Below are 20,585 nucleotides of genomic sequence, written 5' to 3' on the forward strand. Positions count from 1 at the left end.
AGAGGAAGAAGTAGAGACCAGGGCTCCTGATCTTTAATTCAACATTTTGCAGGGCCCCTAAATAGAATCCAGATCCATGCAAAAAGATCCATTGCTGTGGGGAAATCCAAGCTGCTCAGAGAAGTTTAACTTAAAGCCAGATGGTTTACAGAAGCAATCTGTATGGAGGCACGGTGCAGAGGGATTGGAAAAAACTGAGACTCAGACCAACACTCTTGGGGTTAATCCCATAACAGGTGCTTATATAAACAGGCCCATTTCCTCTACAACAGGGGTTCAGTTACCCTGGCAAGGAGCGAGCAGCACCGTGCACAGCTCAGGCCTTTTGCTGTACATGCCATGGACTGGACCAAATCAGCTTGAAAAAAATGAACGTCATGAGCTCTGTGAGGACAGGGATGAGTCACTTCAAACTCACTGCCCTCAGCCATGATGCCTGGGTTTGAAGAGGTTGATCCAAAGCTCAAGGGAGAACCAAGCACACTGTTTTGGGAAAAGCACACCTTGGGAAGTGGTTAGGGGTATGGAAATGGGATGTGACCTAATCTTCCTCTTTAGTCCCTAAGGAGAGTCAACTCTGCCTGGGAGCTGCATGGTCTTTGGCGCAGGGAGTGAGAAGAGGAGGGCTTTATGGCCATCTTGGGGGCTGCCAGAGCAGTGCTTTCCAAACTGTAACATGTAGCTCTTGTTCAAAGTAGATTCCAATAAAGTAGGTCTGGAATGAGCTCTGAGATGCTGCCGGTGGTGGGTGGGCCAAACCACACTGAGTAGCAAGGTGACAGAGGATGTCCCCTGCTACCGATTGCCTTCCCTGAAGGCAAAATGGACACGTTCCACTCAGAACCACAGGGGGGCACCCGAGTTTACCAGATTACTTGAAAGTTGTTTAAACCCGGAGGCCGGAACCCCAGGCAATCCAGACACTCCCTTGTCATCCCTTGCTCATGGAAGCTGGAGGAGTTCTCCGGTAGCCGTTGTCTGCAGAAGATAGGGCGGCAGAGTATATACCAAGAGCAACACCCTTACAGTCCTTCTAGGCCCCTTCAACTGTCCCTAGCAGGATCTGTGGCGACCCTGATGTAGAAGCACTAACCCCAGTACCTTCTGCCTAGCCATGGGGAAACCCTGTAAACAGGAGCCCAGAGACATTGCTCCAAGACACAGCAGAAGCACAGAGAATGAGAGGCCCTTATGGTCTGCAGGCACCAATGACGTGTAGAAAAAGCATTGTAAAAGAGTTGAGGGTGCCTCTTGGCTTCTCTTTGTTTTTATGGGAAAGGAAGAGGCACTCCAAACCCCACCTGTGGCTTGTTCTAAGCCACTGGGATCCTGTCCTTTACAATGATTTCTCTCAGCAGGAGTCAGGAACCACAGCTCCAAGAACTTTACAATGATTTCTCTCAGCAGGAGTCAGGAACCACAGCTCCAAGAACTTTTCGTTACTATTCTGCTGCAGTGATTAGCAAATTACTATTCTGCTGCAGTGATTAGCAACCCAATCCTAACATAAGAGGGCTGGGACCTTGTCTTTGGGGCAACAAAGGAAGGAGCAGAGGAGACTGTGTCTAACTCCTTGGGCAGGCTTGGGGATTAGGTATCCCTCAAATGATGTGCGGCTAGGGAAGCTAGCTAAGGGGTAGCTCTGGGCACACAACAGGTAAGTACCTATAGGATAGGCAGAGAACTCACGTGGACCTGAGACAGGTGAAGGACTGAACGAAAGAATTAGTGAGCGTGTATTCTGAAGGATCCCATCCCTGCCCCTTCCATCCCCAGTGGTCCCTGACTGTGGGGTGTGGGAGGGGGACAATGCCAGTCTCTTGAGCTTTATTTGTAGTCCCCCACCCTTTCTCCATTAAGTCTATCACTTTTCTCAGTACTAAGGAAAGAGAGAATCCAGTTCTAGAAACCCGCTGAGGAAGGGCCTATAACATAACATAACATAACATGTTACCTAACAGTGACATAATATTTAGAATGCTTTATGTCTTCATATGACACCCACATGCACCCTAGAATGAGACGTAAAGAAGTTAATACATTCAACAGTTTTTTAAATTAATTTTTATTTATTTTTTGAGATGGAATCTTACTTGGTTGTCCAGGCTGGAATGCAGTGGCACGATCTCGGCTCACTGCAACCTCCACCTCCTGGGTTCCAGCCATTCTCCTGCCTCAGCCTCCTGAGTAGCTGGGATTACAGGCACGCACCACCATGCCTGGCTAATTTTTTTTATTTTTAGTAGAGACAGGGTTTCACCATGTTGGCCAGGCTGCTTTAAAACTCCTGACCTCAAGTGATCCACCCCCCTCAGCCTCCCAAAGTGCTGGGATTAAAGGCGTGAGCCACCATGCCCGGCCTCAACAATTATTTATTGAGCATCTACTCTGTGCAGAGGTACTAGGGATACAACATAGACAGAATCCTTGTTTATATTATGTCTGCTTCTAGTTGGAGGGACTGATAATGAAAGAGTAATAATATGTAGTTTTGGACAGTGATCAATGCTGTGATAGTGATAGGCACAGGGGACAACTTTCAAGAGGGTGGTGAAAAAAGCCTCTCTGAGGAGGTGACAAGTGAACTGAATAGTCCATGAGGAGAGTGAGCCAGCCATTTCAAGATCTGAAGGGAAAACAATCCAGGCAGAAGTTACTGCAAGTACAAAGGCCCTGAGGCAGGAGACCCTGGCTTTGCAGAACTGCAAGGCCAGAATGACCACAGAGCATTGAACCAGAGGGGTCATGGTAGAGTGAGGTCAGCTCATACGACCTCTTGAGCCACAGCAAAGATTCGAATTCTAAATGCAACATGAGGCCAGTTAAGGATTTTAAGTAGGAGTGTAAATTATCTGAATTATGATTTTAAAGGAATGTTCTGGCCAGGCGCAGTGGCTCATGCCTGTAATCCCAGCACTTTGGGAGGCAGAGGTGAGCGGATAACCTGAGATCAGCAGTTCCAGACTAGCTTGGCCAACATGGTGAAACCCTGTCTCTACTAAAAATCCAAAAATTAGCCAGGTATGGTGGTGGGCACATGTAATCTCAGCTACTTGGGAGGCTGAGGCAGGAGAATCGCTTGAACCAGGGAGGAGGAGGTTGCAGTGAGCAGAGATGGCACCATTGCACTCCAGCCTGGGTGACAGAGCAAGACTCTGTCTCAAAAAAATAAATAAATAAATAAAATAATGTTCTGCAGCCAGCTATATGGAAAATGGGTTATCAAGGGGCAAGACAGGAAGCAGGGAAACTAATTAGGAATCTATTACCAGAGCACAGGAGAAATGTAATGGTGGCTTGGCCCAAGGTGTTAACAGTGGAGAGGGATGGAGAAGTGGTCATATTGGGTATATATTAGATATAGATTCAACAGGACTTGCAGGTGACTTGCATGTTGGGGACTGATAAGACTTGAAGAATCAACTCCTGAGTGTTATTAGGAGCAACTGGATGAATGGTGGTACCATTTACTGAGAAAGGGAAGACACAGGGAGAAACACGGGGAGGTTGGGGTGCGGGGGTGGGGGAAGGGAGGGTGTACAGAAATTTGGGCCTGGCCCACTGTGAAACTGTTACCTTTATTCAGTGCAGTGGGGAATCCAAAGAATTTCCACTGCAATTGTGACTCTGAGAATATTTCATTGCCCGATGCTAGGTTCAGAAAACCACTTACCCCACCACCCTGCCTCTTTATACTCTTGGAGCTAATGATTGGACGCTGGGAGGTTTTGGGGAAAAACAAAAACCCAACATCTCAAAAGGTCTATGCTTGCTAGAAGTTAACAGTCAAAAGCTCTGCCACTTAAATCTTCTGCCTCTTAAATCTTCTCTGAGTCAGCCTAATTGGCAGAGCCTAATTTGCATACAGAACCCTAGCTGCAAGGAAGTTTGGGTAATGTAGTTTCCAGGTGCCCTACCTCTGCAAACCAGGAAGACCGACCAGGAGGACGGAAGTCGAAATGAACGCTGAGCACCGGTCCACTACATCCACCAAGGATGTGTAATTCACTACCGCCATCATTTGCATATGATGGTAGCCCCCTGTAAATACAAACTTCAAACAATCAATGCTCTCAGAATCCAGCTATGATCTAATCTGGGGGCCTTAAAAGGAAGCCACAGTGGAATCCAATGGAAAACAGGAACCGGCATTATCTAACGGATAATTCCTAGTGAGGAAGACCGGAGTTGGCCTCAGCATGCAGAGGCTGACCTTATCTAAGCCAGAGAGATGGCTTTCCCATTCATACCTCCACAAGACTGAGCCTAGGGGTCCTAACCACCAGTCCCGCTGCCTCCTCCAGCATCTGACCCTCTCGGGAGGCAGTCTAGAGTACTGGCAACGATGACAATGTCTTTGGGAAGCCAGAACTGTGCCTTCGTATGTTTTGATCATCACCACCATTCGGTGGTTATTTCCATGAATGTTTATCAAGGACGAAAGGGCAGAAATGAAAAACACGAGATCAACCACCGGGGTTGCTGGTGAAATCCAGACCAGAGAGCGATGGCCCTGGTCCAGAAAGCTAGACAGACACAAGCACAGAATCGGCCCCCGTTGAGAAGAGGGCATTGGAAAGTAAGGAATCTCGCAGGCAGCCTAGGTGGGGTGTGGGGGTCACCGTAGCTGCACGGTGGGGTGGGGGTGGGAGACGTCCAGGGGCGAGTCAAGGGGGAAGACGGTTGGGAAGAGAGGAAGCCACTGGGTGCAGGGGTCCCGGGGCGGCGACACATCTCGGCCCCCATCCAGGAGCCCTCACCACGCAGACGAGCAGAAGTCAGCGCCAACTCCCACTCCAGCGCCCGCCCGCCGGAGCGAGCGCGGTCCCTTTAAAAACCATGTAAACAAAGCTTTGTTCCCCCAGCCGCCCCTCCTTCCCGCTCCCCCGGCCCGCTCCTTCCTCCCATCCGGCGTCTCCGGGCCGCTGACGTTGCCCGCGCCTTTACGCCGTCCCAGCGGTGCTGCGCATTCTCCAACCACGGCCCGGGCCGCTGGGGCCTGCGCAGCTGAGCGGCGCTACGCCAAGAGCGTAGCGCGACGAGCCCCCAGTGCGCAGGCGCAGCGGCGACGGCGTCGGCGGCAGCGGCGGCAGCGGCCCCGGCCGAGGTGCGCGCTGGGGGGGAGGGGGGGCCGGAGAGGAGCATGAATGGAGCAAAATGGCGGATCATGTGCAGGTGAGAGGAGCCGCGGGGGGGAGGGGGCGACCACGGAGAGCGGCGAGTGGAGTGGGGGTCGCACACGGCCCACAGGGCGCCAGCCGGCTCGGGACTCGCCAGGCCCGCGCCGCCGCCACTCGGGGCTCTGGAGCCGCCGCCCGTCCCGGAGCCCCGGGGCCTTTCCCGCCTCCCGGGCCGGGGGCCTCCTCCGTTCCCTCCCACCCGGTCCCACGCCTCGCGCGCGGGGCTGCAGGGGCAGGAAGGGGCGTCCCGGCGCGCGCAGCCCACAACGCTCGTCAGTCACTGTCTTCGTGCCCGGGGGAGGCCTCCGTCAAGTCCTCGGGCCCCCCCGCCCGCCCCACGGTGAAGCGAGGGGGACCCCCTTGCTGACTTTACTGAGGGGGACGCCCCCATGATGCCCGCCATGCCTTAGCAGATAACAAAAAGGAAACCTCGCGCTGATAAACCTCGCTCTCCGGAGTCTTTCCCGCCGCCTTCCTCTCACGCCCCGGAATACGAGAGACCCCCCAGCAACCCCGGTCTCCTTCCCCGTCCCACGGATGCTCCCTTCACTCCGACACTCCAAATCGCACAGCCCGGAGGGCCGAGCTCCCCGGTCCACCAAAATGGGTGCTCAGGCCTCGGCCCGCCTCCCCTCGCGTACCCCTAGCCACAGTGAAGGAGTTGAGCGCCCACACCTCCTATGAAACATGGGGTGGAGGGGGGTGTGTCTGAAATGAGAGATGGCAGGGTTGGGTGCAGACGTTGCTCGGGAGGGTCTTGATCCGGCTCAAGAGCTGCCCTGAGCGTGCTGTGGGGCCATGCCACTCTTCTCAAAGACAGGCACAGGCCCTAGAAAGGGATAACCCATACCAAACCCAGTAGCAGCTGGAGGACTGCAGGGTTTTAATTTCTTGCAAACTAGATAAAGTTTTTCCTGTCTGTGCCTGAGATCTGATATTTTTATGACAGTTATTGATGCACCTCCATTGTGGGGAACCTTCCAGTTTTCTAGGTAACCAACTGCACGGGTTTTGTGTTGTGGGAAGGAAAGATTAGAGGGCAAGAAGTGTCGCCTTTATACTCTGTGGCATCATTCCTCAAGTAAAAAGAATGATCTCATTCTTAATACGTCTACAAGAATCTGGAGTGGTGTGACTTCTGCCCCTTTCTTTGGAGAGAAGGGACTAAATAAAAGACTTAATTTTCAGGCCAGAGATCAGTAAAGTAGATCTTCGGAGTGTACGGGACAAGTTGTCAGGACAGAATTATAGCAAGAAACATAATCACAGATGGAAAACCACGGGATTTGTGTTTCAAAGCCAGTACCTTGGCTTAATTCAGAAGTGGCAGTAAAAGTTAATACAAGGAGATGATAATAATAGTGTAGCACCTTGAGTTTTACAGCAGCCATTTCTAAGAAGCGTGGAAGATTTTATGTGATTTTTAAAAATTCTTGCATCTTACAAGACTCAGTAGGCAGGAATTACTTGTGTCGTTTAAAGGAACAAAAACCAAAGCACAAGAATGATAATGAGATTTGGTTAGGGTAAGTCTAAGTGTCCCAAAGTCTTTGGAGTTTGGGTCCAGTGCGCTTCCTTACTGGGGGGTGGGGGGACGTTTATGAGCATTCTAGAACAGGCTTTGAATAGATAGCCTTTATGAACCATGCTTCGGAATGCAGAGGGAGTCAGTACTTTTATGAACATACATCGTGCTATTTGCTGTTTCCCTTAAAGAAATATCTCTTAATGTGATCTCCCACATTTTCGAAGCAAAAAGGTTGTCATTCCTGTGAAAGTCAGGATGCATCAAAGCAATCTTCACAGCATTTGTCGCTCCAAGGAAGGTCTGTCTTATTTTTAGTAAGATGTTGTTCTCACACTGACCACTCAAAAATCTACGGAAGTAAGAATTTATTAACTTTTCAAAACAAAGGGGAGCATGTTGGTCAGTGTTTTATTGGTACCTTTTATTTACTTTTAAGACCTGCAATCTGTTGGTCTAAATTAGTGCTTAGTGGTCTTCACATCAACGGAGTAAGTTTGTGAGTGAATTTTTTTCTCTTTAGAGAGAATGGGACATACTGCTTTTCTTTGTTAGACCACTAAGTGTTAATAGTATTGGGCACTCACAGATGTTAAGGTGGTACTTTATTGTGGCAGAAAACCTTCCTATGAAAAAGATACACCCTTCCCTAGGTAGAATGAGTAAGTAAAGGATTCATCAAAGACCAGTCTGCAATGCGTTGAGGGGAGGGTGGCAGGGGTATTTTTCTCATAACACTGATCAAACGTGAAGTTTATAAAGGTGTCTGTTACAGATTCATGACTGGTTATTGGAGAGTTGCATTTGTAGAACTAAATAGTCGAGTCATTATGTTATCTAGTGCTTTCCTGAACCACCAGGGTGAGCAGTCTTTTCATAATTGAGGCTGAGTGTCATATGATTCTCGGGTTCTCTCAGGCTGATGTCTTGGATATCTCTCTTCTAAGGATATGTGTTTTTTGGAAGATTTTAAGTGCTATAAAGCTTTAGTAATGGGAAAATTATAATATTTGGTTTGCCCTTTAGCTCTGTTGATGTTACAGGCAAGTGTCTGTAGAAGAGTGCCCTTAAACAGCTCCTTGATGTGATGGGTTTCTTACTCTTGGTCTTAGATAACCTTATCTAACTTTCATTCTGAAGACAGGGTGGTTACAAAGCTTTGCCTGGGAGAAAAAAATCAAACTTACTTGTGTTTTTTGTTTAATTATGTTTAGTTGCCCTTCCTTTCATGTTTTTTTTAACATATCTAAAGCTGGCAAGTTATTGCAAAGAGATGAAGACAACGCTCAGTGAACAGTGGTGATGAAAAAGATTAAGAAGGATCAGATGTTAGTTTTAATACTGCTAGCTGGTGTTCAGGAGCCCGAGAGGAAAAGGAAAGAATATGATTTATATATCGAATATGCTATTTAATATGAATTACATTAACTTTACTATAAATAATGGAAATGAAGACTGATTCCAGGATTTTGTTGGAATTACTACGTTGTTGTGCTGGGTCTTATCTTATTATTTACTGGGCTCTGCATTATGACTATACTAGGAGAATGTACTATTTGCAAAGTAGTCATAGTTTGTTTTAAATTCCAGGCACAGTAATTAAATATTGACTGCCAGTGTAACTCTAGGGAGTTGTGAAGAATCATTACAACTTGTCAGGTTAAATTTTAGCAGGGTGCAAAAATTCGGCCTGATTCTAGCAAAAGTGATGGTTGTTTTTTCAGCTTTTAACAATACGCAAGGAAGTGATAAGTACTATGGGTAGTCCATTTTGAAAAGGGAATTCCATACAACTTTTGAGAATTTTAAATGGAAGAAACATAACTTTTCTAACTTTTTTCCAGTTCGACTAATACCAGAATGCTTAGTGTGTGCAAGGCCCTTTCTGTACTGGGCACTGCAGAGGATTCAGAATGAGAAAGACACTGGAGCCAGACTGCTGAAATGTCCAATTCTGATGCTCTTTTGGCAGGCTTCAGGAGCACACACATAGATACAAGAAAGAATACATTGATTTCAAAACATGCTACATCTGTGTTGGGTGATAAGCAATAACTATACCCCATCACCCACTCTCACCCTGATTATACCTCTTTCGTGGGTTTATACAAATAATATGTGTGTATTTTATTTCATTATTTTACTCCTATTCAACACCACACTGGAAATGTCTGTATTTAAAACATACATATATATATATATATATATGTATTTATATCTATGTATGTATTTATATATGTATTTATATATATATATTTACTTGATTTCTCTGACTTTAGTATATTTCCTGAGAAGCTTTGAGAAAAATTAAGGGATGTATATACACGTGTGGGATCATTCAAACACTTAACACAGAAAAAACAAAATACAGTACAGTGATGGGAGAATCTAATTTAGATGAAGGTATAGAAAGAAGTATCAGGAAGATCCCTGTTCTATATCTTACAGAGAAATTAGCTTCCATTTGACCCAGAAATTGATGTTCATAACCACCAGCTGTATTTTCTTTTTTCTTGGTTGGGTTTTGAAAGAATATTGTACCACAGCCTTTCAAGGTGGGCAAGTTGCCAGTTTAAACCAATAAGCTAATGTCTCTCTGTAGGTATAGCTACTGAGGCTACTTTGCCCACTTCAATATGTGCAAGGAAGATAGTGTTTTGAAACTGCATCTTTTTTTTTTTAAACACCTAACATTATCTCACATTTTCTCAGGGTTAGGAATCTGGGAGTGGCTTAACTAGATGGTTTTGGTTCAGGGTCTCATTTGCAGTCAAACTCTCAGCTGGGGCTCCAGGCTGCAGTCTGTATCCCTGACTTGAGGATAGAGAATTTTCTTTATCCTCAGTGGGCCTGGTCAGTCCTCAGTTCCTCACTGGCTGTTGTCCAGAGGCTGCAGTTCTTTACCAATGGGCCTCTCCTAGTGCATCATTTTTAAGGACTTCATAAATTCTGTAATGATATATGCTGTGTATAAGTGACCCATCTTTGTTATTTTTTTCAAAAACTTTTTATTGAAATATATACCTGCAGACAGGTACAGAAATCATATGTGTTCAGCTTGATGAATTTTCACAAAATGAATACTCCTTCCTAACCAGCACCCAAATCAAGTCAGTATTATCTGTGCCCCAGAAGTCCCCTGATACCGTCTCAACAGCTACCCGTAGCCCCCCACCCTACCCTACCCCAGTAACTACTATCCTGTCATTTTATGTTTAAATCTGCTTTTCGAACTCAAGCTGAGTAACTTGAGAGTTTTAGCTTCAAAGCCAGGGGGAGAAGCAGTACAAAGCAGTGATTATACAGCTTTGGGGGGATTTATTTCAGAATGTGATGGAAGCTGTTACTGCTCTCTGGTGGGGGTGGGGAGAGTGTGCCTACACAAAATTTTACCTACAATTTTAGGCCATTCACGAACCTTGTTAACTAGAGTTTAAAGATAGGTTTCTTTTTAGATGAAAATGCTCACAACATTTTATTGAGAAACTGACTTACAAGTATTTCTCTTCTGACTTACTTGAAAAGCAAGTTCAGGACCATGATAAATGTTCCTGGACAGCTACATGCAAGCTGAATTTTTAAATACTGAATTAAATTCTTGAGGATGATTAATGGTGACCAGTTAAGCATCTACTAATATCCCATTTTTATTACTGTGCAGACACATAGAAGGAAATACAAGATGTGATATTCGACTTTCAGGGCCTTACATTGAATTGAGCATCACAACAAGCCTGGTCATTGAGTTGTGAATTTGTAGTGAGACTGGTTTTGTCAACATGTCCCTGAATGGGGGGCAGTCACTACGCCGTTATCTTTTTCCCCCATTCCAATACATCTCTGGAATACATTCATTCCTAACGTTTATAGTGACTCATTACTAGGAAATTCTCAGTGGAATGGGATTGGTACCCAGGAGGCATATCAAAATCTTGGGGGAGGGAGACATTCGTAAAAACCTAGATCCTAAGTATTTCTGATATTTGCTTCAATGGCTGTTCACCCCTTCGCACATGTGTGCATGCACACAAGGACACACACACACTCCTACTGCCATAAAATGGGAAGGATGTATTTAAGAGAAGGCAGAATTGGAAACTTCATGCTAGCATTAATGATCTCATTTAGTGCTCACCGCAGCAATGTAACATCGGTATAGAGATAATAGTAATAGAATTTTCCTTGAAATAAGCTGATTAAAAAACCTGGTATCCCTGGAAGACTGGAGAACTCGCTGTTGGAAGATTTAGGTGATATTCATGGTGGTGGTTATTGTAAGACTTACTGGAGTGTGACTTGGTTGGTCATAGGGAAAGGGGGATACCAGTATTAACTGAGTGTCTGTTATATGCCAGGCACCATGCTAAGCCTTTTATAGTGTTACGCCATTTAATTGGGAAACTCGTTTGGTCTCTGAGCCTGGATTAAGTGATCTGTGAAGTCCCTTGTACTTCAAGCATTCTGGATGGGATTTCCAGTTGTCATCCTTATATTCTCTCCCCAATATACCACCGTGTTCTCAATTCATATTGTACATGTTTGTAAAATTTCTTAATACATTTTTGCTCAAACTAACATTTCCATTTTATCTATCTTAAATATATCTTCCTCTTCTTTACGCCCAATTTCTTAAACTCCCAGAGTTTTTTTCTGTAAGATCTAGTCATCTGTAGCACTTCTCACAAATTGAGCTCTCTTATGCCCCAAACAGTAACGGAAGAGGTCTCTTAGTTGGACAATAAGCAGTGAAAGATATTTCTTATGGGACAAGAAATTAACATTATTAGTCAAATGTTGTTGCCGGTAGGCTGAGAAATGATTCTCACTTAAAAGCCCCTGGGTTTTAAACCTCTCTTAGAAAAACATTAGTTAGATGAAAAAACAAAATCAAAATATTTTCCTCTGGAAAAAAAGATTCCTCTGAAAACAAGCAGATTATTAAAATATCCCTTGTACTACTTCAGGAAATTGTAATCTTATAGCTGTGGTGGCCTTTTAGCTTTTAAATGTATGAACTTGTGTTGGACACATGCTGATCTCATTGGTACTTCACATGATAAGAAATTATGATATTTACAGTGTGCAGTCTCAGAAAGAATTGAGAGTTTTGCTAGACATTTGCCCTAAAGTTTGAGTCAATTTACAGTTTAAAGGGGTGTATTTAAGGCTAGAAAAGGGAAATTAAGGGTTTTCTTAGGATTTTTTCCAATTCTATTTAGAATTGTTTGCAAAGTTTTGAAAGCATATGTCATGAGTTTGGCAAAAATTATTTCAAAGCTTGTTTTTTTTTAACCTCATTCACCTCCACTAACTCCTGAACTTCAGTGCTTTATTTCTGTCTTCCAAAAAGATGTTGTCTAAAATTAGTCATGAAATTTAACTTTAAGAACTTGTTACATACAGTTTGCTCTGAAAAAGATCTGGGAAACCCGATGTATATTTCACATATCTATACATCTATACTCAGTTGAAAAAAAAATCTAAATTTTGCCCAATATATAGCCACAAATTATTTAGAATATAATGTTTTGTGTTAGTAGGTGATATTTTTATCTTCAGCTTGTCATTGACCCATCTAAGGATCCCTGCGAGGTCTTATCAAAAACTAGCCTGGGGCATACCCAAGAATTTTAAAGATTAAATAAAACTTACTGGAAAATGTGACCTTGTTTTCCTTAGTCTTAATATTTTGAACTGATAATGTTCTAGAACTGAGCAACTTTCTTCAGGCCTTCATAAAACCAATATTAAATTGTTTTTAGGCGAATTGAACCTGAGCAACAGGGAGTATTTAAGGATAAGCCAGGCAGGGGCACACATGCTTGTAGTCCCAGCTACTGGGGAGGCTAAGCTGGGAGGATCACTTGGGTACAGGAGTTCAAGTCCAGCCTGGGTAACATAGCAAGACCCCAAGTCTTAAAAAAAAAAATAAAATTCAAATAAAATAAAGACATTATCCCACAGGTGTTACAAATGAAAATTTGTTGTAATGTAAAGGATTATTTACTAGTTCTTGGAATGCTACAGTTAGCCACACTCCAAACAGGGAGAGCAGAATGTTGTGAGCAAGAAGTTTTAATTTCACAGAATTCCTAAAACCTGTCCATTCAGAGCTGTTTGGTTTAGGTTACTATTAATGTACCGTAGAGGTTCCCAGAGGCACATTTCCTATCAACATTGATAGGGTGAGACTTAAAAACCAACTTTTTTTTTTTTTTTTTTTTTTTTTTTTAAGATGGAGTTTTGCTCTTGTTGCCCAGGCTGGAGTGCAGTGGCGCAATCTCCGCTCACCGCTACATCTGCCCTCCCGGGTTCAAGCAGTTCTCCTGCCTCAGCCTCCCAAGTAGCTGAGATTACAGGCATGCACCACCACGCCCAGCTAATTTTGTATTTTTAGTAGAGACGGAGTTTCTCCATGTTGGCCCGACTGGTCTTGAGCTCCCGACTTCAGGTGATCCTCCTGTCTCGGCCTCCCAAAGTGCTGGGATTACAGGCGTGAGCCACCGTGCCCGGCTGACCCAACTTCTTATCTATTCCTCCCATACCCGTCACCTCAAATGTAAACAGCACTCACAAAAGTGGATATTTGGTTCATAGAGATTACTGTTGTGTGAATCTGTTGCCAGTGGAATAAAATCTTTCCTTTTTACTCAAGTTTTATGCGTACAGTAAACTGCATCCATTTAAAGTGCACAAACTGACAGATACGTACACCTGTGACTCCGGGATCAAAATATGGAACATTTCCTTTTTGCAGTCTGTCCCTCCCTCAGGTCTCAGCCCCACACAACCGTGTTCTGCTTTCTGTCACTATAAATTAGTTTGCATTTTCTGGAATTTTATATAATGGACTTACTGTATACTCTTGTTTTCTGACTTCTTTCAGTCAGCACAGTGACTCTGAGATTCATTCTCATTGTTGCATAATAGGAGTGCTTGGTTACTTTTCATTGTTGACAAGTATTCCATTGTATGAATATATCACATTGGATGTATCCATTCACTCTTTGGGAGACATTCAGGTTGTTCCCAGTTTTTAGTCATTGTGAATAAAGGCGCTGTGAATATTCATTTACCAGTCTCTGTATGGATGTACATTTTTATTTCTCTTGATTACCTGGGAGTAGAATGGCTGAGTCTTACTGTGTATGTTTACATTTTTAAAGAAACTGTCAATTTTCCAAAGTGACTGTACCTCGAGTTATTTCATAACTTCACCAACATTTAGTATTGTCATTCTTTTGCCATTCTAGTAGGATCTTGTGTTTTTAGTTTGTACTTCTTTGATGACTAACATGTTGAGCATCTCTTCATGTGCTTACTGACATTTGTATATCTCAGGCTTGCAAACCAGGCTGGTGTTTTGGCCTGACAGCCTGTTTTTGTATGGCCTGCACCCTGAGAATAGCTTTTACATTTTAAATGGTTGAAAACATCTAAAAGAATAATACTCCATGTTGCGTGATAATTATATGAAATTCTGATTTCATTGTTGATAAATAAGGTTTATTGGAACATGCATTCATCTGTGTATCCCCTATGGCTATTTTTGTACCACAGTGGCAGAGTTGAATAGTCTTGACAGACATTTTGGCCTAAAATATTTACTTTCTGGCCCTTTAGAGAAAACATTTGCAGACTCCTTGTAGATCTTCTTTGGTGATGTGCCCCTTCAAATCTATTGCCTGACTTTTGGGTGGAGGAGGTACCAGCCCAGTATGTTTCTAACCCAAGCCCAGTTTGACAGGAACTGCATCAAGTTCTTCAGTCGTGCCAACCACATTTCAAGTGCTCAGTAGCCACATGAGGCTAGTGGCTACCATATTGCATAGTGCAGATATGAAATATTTCCACTATCACGGAAATTTCTATTGGACAGTGCTACTCTCGAATAAACTTGCCACTGAACCAAAGGGATTAGAAGCAAAGTGGAACATAGCTTTCCTGGATGTCCGTAAAAATAAGCTAGATCCTCGTCCTCTCAGATGTGTGCGAATGCAAATGGATATATTTTGTTATCCATGTATGTCCTGTTCTCTTGGCCAAGTGATGAGGGGAAGCAGTTAACTCATAAAAGAAATTCAGAATTTTACTGACAGGAAATAGTGTTTTAAGGGGAAAAAAACAAGTGTTAATTTGTTATCTCCCAAAGCGTTTTGCAAAGAACAAACCTTCTAAAATTCCCACATATTTATAACTATTTTACAGATGAGATGGAGAATATGGAGGGAGATATTAAACCATGAAATCACTTTTTCCTGGTGCTGAGTCCTGATATACTAGCAATCCTAGTTCTCTTCAGCTTCTAATTTTAAAATATTATTTATCATAAAGTTTTTCATAATAGCATGAGCTTTGAAAATAATTCAGAAATATTCTAAGTTGAAATGGCTAAGATAGCCTATTTCAAGATTGAATTTAAAGGATTTTTTTTTTTCCACTGTAAACTGTTTTGTGTGACTGCGCTAAGGGGCAGGCATAACTGACTGTAAAGAGTGAAGTGGAAGTCAGTAAATCTATGATTACATAGTCATTCTCTTTGACAAAAATATTATGTAATTATGAATTATTTTGTTCTTAACATAGAGATGTTTGTAAGTTTTTGGTGATTCATCACTCATGTCAATATCTCCCTAATCCATCCTAGAAATAAATGTTTTTCTGAAGTAGGAATCTAAATGCACCAGCTAACACTGAGAAAGTGGAGGAAATGTGTGATGAGTGGATGTTTTAGAGGCACCCAGAAGGATATGTTTTAAAACAACTTCTGCCATTTCTGATTTCAAACATGGTTTTTGTCACATTCTCTAATTGACCAGATGTATTTTATGTGCACCCTAAATGTTCACCTATTTAACAGAATAGTATTGTTTAGAATGGTATTATCCTTCTGGTTATTTGGTGAGATACACACATCAGTAAACATTCCCTCATTTGGCTGGTATTGTTTGATCATGTACTGTGTGCCAGATTGTTAGGCAATGGAAATATAAATGTGAATAAAATACAGTGTCCTTGCTCAAGGACCTGAATAGCTAGAAATGTATGCCAATAAAGGTTATAGAGTGAGATCAGTGATAGGACACGTCTATGCATGGAACATAAGACGCAAGGGTCAGTCCTCCCTTGGAGATCCAGGAAAGCCTTCTTAAAGTGGTGAATAATTAAGCCAGATCTGAAAAGGCCTGGTGTCCTCCAGACTGATAAGAGCACACCAAGCAGAGTACCATAGATAAAGCTATATATATGTTCACTTAACATTCCAGGAAAGCAAATATGGCTTCTGTGGAGGAAATCAATGTAATGGTAGGAAGAGACCAGAACATGGAAGTGCCTGTTGTAGCATAATAATTGTACCATAGGTGTGTAGTTGAAGGTTTTTCAGTAGAGTGACAGAGTAATTACTGCAACAATGGTATAGGAAGTTGATTGTTTATCTGTTATCAAGTTGAATTAGAACTCACATTTTTTTCATAGTGAAATTCCATTTCAGTAGCCTTTAGATGCTGTAAATATCTCAGATGTCAGCTACTTTGTTGCCCAAGCTGGAGTGCAGTGGTGCGATCTCTGATCTCAGCTCACTGCAACCTCTGCCTTCTGGGTTCAAGCAGTTCTCCCACTTCAGCCTCCCAAATAAGGCTGGGACTATACCACCATGCCCAGCTAATTGTTGTATGTTTTGGGAGAGACAGGGTTTCATCATGTTGGCCAGGCTGGTCTTGAACTCCTGACCTCAAGTGATCTGCCCACCTCATGCCTATCTTACTTCTCTCTCTCTTTTTTTTTTTTTTTTTTTTTGTAGACAGAGTCTTGCTCTGTTGACCAGGCTGGAGTGCAGTGGCACAATCTCGGCTCACTGCAACCTCCACCTCCCAGGTTCAAGTGATTCTCCTGCTTCAGCCTCCCAAGTAGCGGGACTACAAGCACCTGCCACCACGCCCAGTTAATTTTTGTATTTTTAGTAGCGGTGGGGTTTCACCATCTTGGTCAGGCTGGTCTCGAACTCTTGACCTCGGCCTCCCAAATTGCTGGGATTACAGGCGTGAGCCACCACACCTGGCCCATGCCTACCTTATTTCTTATTAACTTATATCAACTGCAAGACTTGAGTGAAACTCTGATATTTTATTCTATTTTGTTTGCTGGAACAGCCTCAGATTCTGTTACCACTGACAAGAGTAAAATGTTTTTTACAACCAGCAATGAAATAGGCATGCATTTAATTTATTGGCATGCATTTAATGCAAGAAAGAAGAGGTCGTAGTCTCAGGAGTTTGAATGAATCATGAATTGTTGACTACTCTGGCCGCCAATACCCCTTAAAGGTTTCTATCAATTCTACCTTATCTACTCTTGGTCTGTTTTGTCTCTCCATCCCATGTTTTAACTGTTAGAAAACCAGATTCATTTTCTTTATCCTGTATCAACTGTTGTTTCAAGGGTATCTAGAAAAGACTTCTTTTTTAAAATCTTTTATTCTGTTAGAAGATTATTTAATTTATTTATTTTGAGACGAAGTCTTGCTCTTGTTGCCCAGGTTGGAGTGCAGTGGCGTGATCTTGGCCCATTGCAACCTCCGCCTCCTGGGTTCAAGCGATTTTCCTGCCTCAGCCTCCTGAGTAGCTGAGATTACAAGCACCCACCACCACGCCCAGCTAATTCTTGTGTTTTTAGTAGAGACGGAGTTTCACCATGTTGGCCAGGCTGGTCTCGAACTCCTGACCTCAGGTGATCTGCACACCTCCCAAAGTGCTGAGATGGCAGGCCTGAGCCACCACGCCTGGCCAGAAGTTTCTTTTAAATATGCTGTTTGCCTGGTCTTCCTTATTTGCTGACTTGATTAATAAAAATCATTTTCTATAGATCATACAGCAGTGTAAACTTGAAAAGCAAATTGATATTTTACAAAACTGTTCAGGGAAAAATGATTTAGAATTCCAGAGAATGAGAAAACTAGCAATGTGTGGGGCATGTATGTCAAAACTTCTTAAGAAACATTTACTTAATATTCTTTTTTACTTTTTTTTTTGTCAGAGAGTAAATATGAAACCCTGAATTCTTTGCTTCTGTGAATCAAAGTAAAGGGTTCCAGGATTAAGTATTGTGATTGCTTTTATCTTTCTTCCCTTTAATGTTCTGTTTCGAGTTTCTTATGCTTCTTTCTTGCCGAATCTTCTAAAGGGGTACACGTGGTGTTTTGGGTTTTCTCATGGGAAAAGAGATAAGGAGGGCCGAAAAGCTTTCTTTTGAATTTTTATGCCAGTTAAAACTCTCTGTCTTCTTCCTTTGTGCCTTTATTTCTTATCTCTTCTTTTATTATTTCTAACGTTTAAATGTTTATATAACAATTGGACCACAGGTCAGTAGGCCAGAGGGGATGCTAAATGTTAATACAATCTAGCGGCTAGTCATAAACTGTAGGCTATTCATTGTTTATACCTGTGATATGGAGGTGTATACATGAATAAATAACATACAAAATGGGAGTGTTCAAGGAAAGTTGGCTGTAATGTATATTTAATATTCACATTGACCTCTGTTAGAGAATCAAAGGTGTGTTTCTACGGGCAAGGAAATATTCATTGGCATGTGGTATACTGTAGTATTTTACTGCCAGGATTATAGGCATATATCACATTCTAAGGTTTTAGAACATAATGGAAATTTCCTTCTCCTTTTGCTGGAAATTTTTTTTTTTTTTTTGAGATGGAGTCTTGCTCTGTCGCCCAGGCTGGAGTACAGTGGCGCAATCTCGGCTCACTGCAACCTCCACCTCCTGGGTTCAAGCGATTCTCCTGTCTCAGCCTCCCAAGTAGCTGGGACTACGGGCATGTGCCACCACACCCGGCTAATTTTTTCTCTTTTTAGTAGAGACGGGGTTTCACCATGTTAGCTAGGATGGTCTTGATCTCCTGACCTCATGATCTGCCCACCTCGGCCTCCCAAAGTGCTGGGATTATAGGCGTAAGCCACTGCGCCAAGCCCCTCCTTTTGCTGGATTTTACAGTGTGATTGTTGTTACTGTTATTTAATAGATAATACAATACAGTTTGAAAATTTCTCTAATTTTAGGCCTCAAGGCTATATATATCATTAGTTTCCTGAGTACATGTACAAGTCTGTTTAACATTGAAATATTACCCTGACTCTTGTTTTTAAACAGAGACAGCATTATTCTATTAACACTGTAACATTTTTTATATTATATTTTATTTATATGGTGGGTCTATTAAGAAAACATTGTTAAACCAGTTAACATTTCTCTACCAGGTCTACCCCTTTTGTTTGCCCATAGCTGAATATTTATAATGTTTCATTTGTGAATGCAGAAATTTTACTGTGTGTCCATGGTATTCAGAATAATAACTGTTATCAGGTTAATGAAGTGATATTAGAATCACATCGTTTTTAAGCTAGAAAAAAATCTTAGAGTGTGATTATGCAGTAAAAAGAATTCATACACCCTTTTTTAGAGGGTAGCTAACCGTATATTGTTTTAGAGGTAATGTATGAATTTTAACTTTTCCAGCCATTAAAATCTTAATTTTGTTATGTTGTTAGCGTAATGAAAGAAAATGTACAAGTAAACATGCTTAAGGTTTAAACGAGAAAATTTTTTTTAGTTGCATATTGTTACGGGCAAATACTGTGCTGCATACTAGAGATAAAGCAGAGGACAAAATAGGCATGTCCTTGCTTTCATAGTTCTTATAGATACTCAGTAAATTATACCAATAAATATATTTTTATAAATTGCAGTGAGTGCTGTGAAGAAAAATGTTGTAATGAAATATTTTGGCCGGGCGTGGTGGCTCATGCCTGTAATCCCAGCACTTGGGAGGCTGAGGCGGGCAGATCACCTGAGGTCGGGAGTTTGAGACCAGCCTGACCAACATGGAGAAACCCTGTCTCTACTAAAAATACAAAATTAGCCGGGCATGGTGGCACATGCCTGTAATCCCAGCTACTTGGGAGGCTGAGGCAGGAGAATCGCTTGAACCTGGGAGGTGGAGGTTACGGTGAGCTGAGATTGCGCCACTGCACTCCAGCCTGGGCAACAAGAGCGAAACTCCGTCTCAAAAAAAAAAAAAAAGAAATATTTTAAGATAGAGAACTGATATTTTTATTTTGGGGTGACAGTATTCACTGAAAGAAGGGGACAGTGTACCAGACAAAAAGAAATGACATGTTGAAAGTTCCTGAGGTGAGAAAGATGTGGATGAACTGTAAGGAGATATCCTGACTGAAGCTTGGGGAGCTAAGGAGGCAGTGGGGCTCAAGAGATTAGCAAGAACTAGAATATGGTGGATTGCTATGCAGGCATTCAAGCCAGATATCCAGAGATTTGAGTGATTTATTAAAATGCTAATTCCATAAATTAGGAAAAAGCAAGGAGTGAAGCGTTGTGTGAACATCTTGACTATGATTTTCAGTTGCAGGGACTCACGCAAGGTGGATTGTAATAGCAAAAAAGTGAAAGTACACCACAAAGCAGGTTGTGACATCTGTGTGATTAATGAAGAAAAAAATTTCGTATGTTTTCAGTTGGGCTGTTTGTTGGAATTAGGTCATGAGAAATGATAAACTAAAATAAGGACATTTGCATTGTATGTAGGCATTACCAAGACCAAAAACCACACTTCCCATTTGCATCAGGACAGTCACAAAGGAGCTTCCATGCTTACTGCTCTGGGTTTTAGTTCTCTTAGGTTTGGGCCCTAATTGATGTTGCCTACTCTTTAGTTAGTACAGCCAGGCATCTAAAAGGACTTTTGTATTTAAATAGCAGCTGTAGATATTTGTGGCAGGAAGTTTCGATGCTAACTAGTTCGCCATGTTGCTGGAACCAAAAGTCTCAACCTAGTTTACACAGAGTTTTC

The 20,585-nt window shown here is 42.5% G+C and overlaps 1 protein-coding gene across 2 annotated transcripts in view; it reads left to right on the forward strand.

Moving 5' to 3' along the window:
• Positions 1–5,054: 5,054 nt before the first annotated feature.
• Positions 5,055–20,585, forward strand: part of XPO7 (exportin 7) — an 86,734-nt gene continuing 71,203 nt past the window's right edge. For both annotated transcript variants that reach the window (XM_030816892.1, XM_030816893.1), the window contains exon 1: positions 5,055–5,175. In XM_030816892.1, the coding sequence (XP_030672752.1) occupies positions 5,158–5,175 (18 nt within the window). In that variant the 5' untranslated portion in view covers positions 5,055–5,157. The remainder of the gene's footprint in view (positions 5,176–20,585) is intronic.

This window comes from Nomascus leucogenys, chromosome 8, assembly GCF_006542625.1.
Source record: "Nomascus leucogenys isolate Asia chromosome 8, Asia_NLE_v1, whole genome shotgun sequence".
NCBI lineage: Eukaryota > Metazoa > Chordata > Mammalia > Primates > Hylobatidae > Nomascus > Nomascus leucogenys.